Here is a 6,000-nt window from a genome sequence, read left to right on the forward strand (position 1 = left end):
TAGAGATCATTTCTTAATGTATGAAAATATTGAATCACACTATTGTATACCTGAATCTAACATGATATTGTAAATCATTTATATTTCAGTTAAAAAAAATAGGATCTGACAGATTAAAAAAGAAAAATGAAAATATTCATACACATCTTCAATATTGTAATGAAAATTATGTGCAAGAAACCAGCAGTTATACCCATGTTTACAGCGGCATTATTTGCTATGGCTAAGAGGTAGAAACAACCCAAATGTCCATCAATTGATGATGGATAAAAAACATGTGTTCATTCCATCTGTACAAGGGAATATTATTTAGCCTTGAAAAGGAATTAATTTCTGATACATGCCACAACATGGCTGAATCTTGAAGACATTATGCTAAGTGAAATAAACTAGACATAAAATGAAAAAATCATATGGTTTCACTTATCTGAGGTCCCTAGAGTCATCAAATTCATAGAGACAAAAAGTGCAGGAGAGGGAATTCCCTGGTGGGCAAGTGGTTAGGACTCTGCACTTTTCCTGCTGGGGAGCTAAGATCCTGAAAGCCAGGCGCCATGGCCCAAAAATAAAAATAAATAAATAACTTCCATTCCTCTGCCCCCCGCCCCCAGTAACCTCTCCTGTGCTTCCTTTTGTGTTGCTGTGATGTGAGATGACTGTGTTCTTTCTAATTCGTGTGTGCAGGCGCCGAGCCCACCACCTCGGAGTTCACAGTCCTCATGCACGGGCCCAAGCTGAAGACCATCGAGGGTATCGTCATGGCTGCTGACAGCGCCCGGTCCTTCTCGCCCCTCGAGAAGTTTGGCCAGAATTTCCTGGAGAAGCTGATCGGCATTGAGGTTCCCCACAAACTTCTGGAGCGGGTCACATTTGTGGACACACCAGGCATCATTGAGAACCGCAAACAGCAAGAAAGAGGTAATTTAACATTCATTTCTGAACAGCATGAGCTCTGTCTTAGGAAGCTGTTCAAGGCAGAGGATGGTAGACAGACCGGAGGAGGCCAGCATTGCCCAAGACTCTGGGATGCATTCTTTGCTTCCAGCCCTTTCTTTGTCATCACTGTGGTGCCTCCTAGGTGTGAATACCTCATCCTTTTACCTCCCCAAGGAATGGTCTGGTTTGGAGGCCATCAGCATCTTCCTGGGGGGAGGGCTGACCTTGCCAGGAGCGCCTCGAGGTCCCTGCTGTGTCTTTGGGATGCACAAGCTGTCCAGGTGATCAAGGGCCTGGTCTGATTGGATCCCTGTCCAGGTGCACTTGACCTCTGGCTAACGTGGGTCTGGGTTAAACCTGACCTTCAACTCGTCCTGGTCCCAATATCTACTTTGCCAGACCTGCTTCAACACAATCCTGTCTCAGATTTTCCAAAGCCCCGCTTGCCTTCAGGTGGCAGGGGAGTACCACTGAATGTCACCATGACGCAGCACCATCTGCAGAGATGAGTCATTACGGGGCGTTTGTCAGAATATATGAACAGATGGTGGATCTCAGTTTATGGTTATAACTCTCATTTTGTTATAACCAGATCCTGTTTTTATAGCTAATAATATTATTGCTAATAATTATGGTAATAAATTAACCTTTATTGCACTCTTCTAATGCACTGGATAATTTCCATGTGTTATTGGCTGATCATTGTTGAAACATTTCAAGACGGGTATCCCTACTCCTCCCATTTTGGAAATAAATGAAAGGAATTAGGATATATTGAGCACCGATTCATGGGGTGGCAAAGAGTCGGACACGACTGAGCGACTGAACTGAACTGAACCCTGTGAGTGGATGGCAGTTTTAGTTCAGTGCTTGCCTGTGTTTCTAGCAACATCGTAATCTTTATACCACCTCAGGTGGTATTGTTCTTCTTGTCATTTTTCAACTAAAATGGTAAGACTTAAAAGCATTTAATTTTCAGTTGGTCAGTGACAGAGCCCAAATTCTAGTCCAGGTCTCGATGGCAGGTCCACATTTATTTCCCCTAAGTGATCCACCCTCTCTTTTATTCCTTCTAATTCCCTGACTTATTTCCTTTAACATCTTTGCCACTGCCCCATATCTTTTTAAGCAGTGGGAAAATCTCCATTTGGCAGAAATGTTTTGTTTTCCTGGAGCCTTGAATTCCACTGTGGATTAAAACAAGGATCAGGCCATTTTTGTGTTTTTTTTTTTTGGCTGTACCACGCAGCTTGCAGGATGTTAGTTCCCCAACCAGGGATTGAACCTGAGGCCTCAGCAGTGAAAGTGTGGAGTCCTAACCACTGGACCGCCAGGACATTTCCCCAGGCCATTCTTGATTGAGGGTGGACAAGGAGCAGGAGATGTGTAATGAATTCTTTACCAGCTGAGCCACAAGGGAAGCCCTGTAATGAATTCTTTAAAAGTCTTCAGAAACCCAGAAAATCCCTGATGTTCTTAGTCTCTTCAAAGTCACAGCATGGTCTGGTTCCGGAAGGAGAGGCGGGGGCGGGCCTGGGGATGGGTGGGGGCTGCCCAGCCTGACTTCTCCCTCCCTCTCCCCAAGGCTACCCCTTCAACGACGTGTGCCAGTGGTTCATCGACAGAGCGGACCTCATCTTCGTCGTCTTTGACCCCACCAAGCTGGACGTGGGTCTGGAGCTGGAGATGCTCTTCCGTCAGCTGAAGGGGCGTGAGTCCCAGATAAGGATCATCCTGAACAAGGCCGACAACCTGGCCACACAGATGCTCATGAGGGTCTATGGGGCCCTCTTCTGGAGCCTGGCCCCACTCATCAACGTCACAGAGCCTCCGCGGGTGTACGTCAGCTCCTTCTGGCCCTACGACTATAAGCCCGACACCCACCGGGACCTGTTTCTCAGGGAAGAGATCTCCCTCCTAGAGGACCTGAACCAGGTGATCGAGAACAGGCTGGAGAACAAGATCGCCTTCATCCGTCAGCACGCCATCCGGGTCCGCATTCACGCCCTCCTGGTAGACCGCTACCTGCAGACATACAAGGAGAAGATGACCTTCTTCAGTGACGGGGAGCTGGTCTTTAAGGACATTGTAGAAGACCCTGATAAATTCTACATTTTCAAGACCATCCTGGCCAAGACCAACGTCAGCAAGTTTGACCTTCCCCACCGCGAGGCCTACAAGGACTTCTTTGGCATCAACCCCATCTCCAGTTTCAAGCTCCTGTCCCAGCAGTGCTCCTACATGGGAGGCTGTTTTTTGGATAAGATCGAGCGGGCCATCACCCAGGAGCTCCCCAGCCTCCTGGGCAGCCTCGGGCTGGGGAAGAACCCAGGTGCTCTCAACTGTGACAAGACAGGGTGTGGTGAGACCCCAAAGAACCGTTATAAGAAACCCTAGGTGGCCGCGTTGCCATTCTTGGGCTCCCATCGTCGTGGGTGAATGAGCTTGTGTCCTGACTGTCTGAGAAGTCCTGGTTTATTAACCCTTTGAGCCACACTGGCAGGAACCTTTGCGCATTGGAGATGGGAGTTAATTGAGGCCAGTGGTGGGGGAAGGGGTGGGTCGAGGTGGGGAGTGAAAACTGTGAATTAGGGCCTGCTTGTCTTGTTGCTTCAAGTAGGGGCCTGACTGAGGCATGTCAGGCCACACCTGCTTTTCCTGGGTCTCCTCTCTGCAGTGAGGGGGGGAGGGGGCGGGGGACAGAGAGCAGCTAAACTCTAGTGTAAACTGAATTAATGAGCGTCACACAGGCTAAAAGCAGCTGAAGTTCCTTTTTCCCCCGACCAGCTGAGAGGCTAGAGAAGACTTGAGTTCTGCAGGGCTGTCTGCTCCGTGCACGCGGCTTCCTTCCACACAGTCTTCTGTCTATCCCCAGCCCTCGTCTGCCTCTGGGTTGGCTTCACAGGAGATAATCTCTTAGGTCTGAATCAACCTGGGTGTTGAGCCTACCTCCGGGCCCTCTCCCCTGTTTCTGCAAGGGGCAGGGAAGGGTTTGGGATACCAGGACGCTGAGAGAGAACAAGCGCTCCCCAGGCCAGTTCTCTGGCACCTTCTAAGCCAGCCGGAAGCTCGGTCCCTTTCTTGGCCCCAGGAGGAGGGTGACTGTTCCATGTGTTCCAGTCATTTCCCTGTTGGAAGTGACTTCAGTGAGAGTCCCGGCAGGGCTCAGAGGGTTAATCAGTTTGCAGTGTGTCTTTGTCTATTGCATGTCTTGGAAAACTCAGACCCCAAAGGCTTTGGGTTTCAGAGGGGACAGTGGAGAGCTTGCTCCTGATGTCGCCACAGCTTCTCCGTGCAAGGAGAAGACACTCAGCACAGGAGTCGTTCCTTTCTGGTTTTCATCACACGGCTTTTCCTTTCGCTTCTCCATTCCCTGATACGTCAACACTCGAAACTCGGCGTAATTTCTGGGGAGTCAGAAGCAGCACCAGCCACTCAGTGCCGCTGGCAACCCAGGCCTGACTGTCAGTTTGCCACCTGAACTTGATGCTGATGCCCACCGAATGCATAGCAGGGGCGCCTGGCCTTCCAGTACCAAAGAGTGTGAATGTATGTGTGTTACGTTGTCCAAGAGAGATTAGGGAGATGACAGATGCCTGAGGGCACAGAGGAGGAGCAAGCGGTGAGAGTCCTGCCTGGCTGGTACGCCCCCTCAGAGGGCAGGAGGGGACAGAGGGATGGGGCATGGAGGGAAGAACATGGAGGGGACAAGCCTTTGGATGGAAGGCGGTGGGTGATGAGTCTAAGTCTAGGGGACCCGGCCTGGCTGTCCCTTCCCCTCGAACCCAGGGCCTCCTTCTGCGTGTCCTGGGAGTGAGCTGTCTTGGGGGACTTCCCCAAGAGGCCCCGCAGGCACCAGAGAGTCCCCCAGACCCAAGGAAAGCCAAGATGAAGGCAGAGGGAGAAGTGCCCTGAGGGTCAGGCAGGGGAAACAAACTGGCACGCTGATGGCCACGTTAGGCTCACAGAGATCTGCAGTCTGGAATTCCTTGAGTTTCTTGGAATTTTCAGCGGCCTGGCACGTGCTGCCTCAGAGGCTGCAGCTTCTGGCTCCTTTGGAGGATCTAGAAACTCCCATAAGAAGACCAGAAACCCCACCGCCTCCAGGACATATTTCTAAGGACAGAGTCAATCAGAGAAGACAGGTCTGGAGGGGCATCCGAGGAACCAGGTGACCAGCACCCGGGGAACTGCTTCCTTCTCGTTCAAAACCAGCCCTGGTCTCATCTCTGCATCCTTTACACTCTCAAGGGGCTGCCCTCCCACCTTGCTCCTTAATGCCCCTTCGCCCCCTCAGCTACTTTGGGCATTTCTGTTTTCCCAGCGCAGAAGGGGAAGAAAAAGTGCAGAACTGGGCATCGTCATAGCTGCCGAGGTCAGCACTGCTTTGGGAGCAGCAGCTGGAATGAGATGAACACATTCATACGGTATTTATATTTCTGGGGGTGCGTGTGACATCATCAGTGATCTTTCCCCCCTTTTCTTTTCTCCATTCAGCTTCCTTTTCTTACTCTTTCTCTTTCGCTGTTAACCCCTTCACTTCCCTTCTCTAACTTCCCGTAGGCTTGTCTACCAGCCTGGGCTTTGAGTGCTATTTGGTGCCCTGCTCTGTGGAAATGGATTTCAAGCAGAATTCTGACTCTTTGGGTGGGGTTGGGGGATCGTGGGGAACTGGGTGGGGAGTCAGGCATCCCCTAGGAGGAGTATCTGTGAACGTTTGTGCCTGAACAGTTGCTGTTTCTCTCCAAAGTGGAATCTTTCCAATGCTCTTTCCATTCTGAGTTCATCAGGGAGAAACTCTCAATAAAGTTCCCATCTCTCTTTAACACCTTGTACTGTCTCGGTGCCTCCAACCTGTGTAATCTCTCTCTTTTTTAAAACTTTTAAAGAATTTTGGCATGTGAGTTATTAGTTCCCTGACCAGGGATCGAATGCACACTCTCTGCATTGGGAGGCAGAGTCTTAACCACTGGTCCGTCCCCAGTGTAAACTCTTTCTTCCTTTTATCCAGTAGAAGGGCTTCCCAGGTGGTCTAGTGGTAAAGAACCTGCCTGCCAATGCAGG

The 6,000-nt window shown here is 50.2% G+C and overlaps 1 protein-coding gene across 1 annotated transcript in view; it reads left to right on the forward strand.

Moving 5' to 3' along the window:
* Window positions 1–5,776, forward strand: part of SRL (sarcalumenin) — a 36,974-nt gene extending 31,198 nt beyond the window's left edge. Inside the window, exons 6-7 of the mRNA XM_055409362.2 lie at window positions 685–918; window positions 2,522–5,776. Of these exons, the coding sequence (XP_055265337.2) occupies window positions 685–918; window positions 2,522–3,333 (1,046 nt within the window). The 3' untranslated portion in view covers window positions 3,334–5,776. The remainder of the gene's footprint in view (window positions 1–684; window positions 919–2,521) is intronic.
* Window positions 5,777–6,000: the final 224 nt, after the last annotated feature.

Source organism: Moschus berezovskii, chromosome 27 (genome assembly GCF_049115385.1).
Source record: "Moschus berezovskii isolate FMDL1 chromosome 27, NW_MosBer_1.0, whole genome shotgun sequence".
Taxonomy (NCBI): domain Eukaryota; kingdom Metazoa; phylum Chordata; class Mammalia; order Artiodactyla; family Moschidae; genus Moschus; species Moschus berezovskii.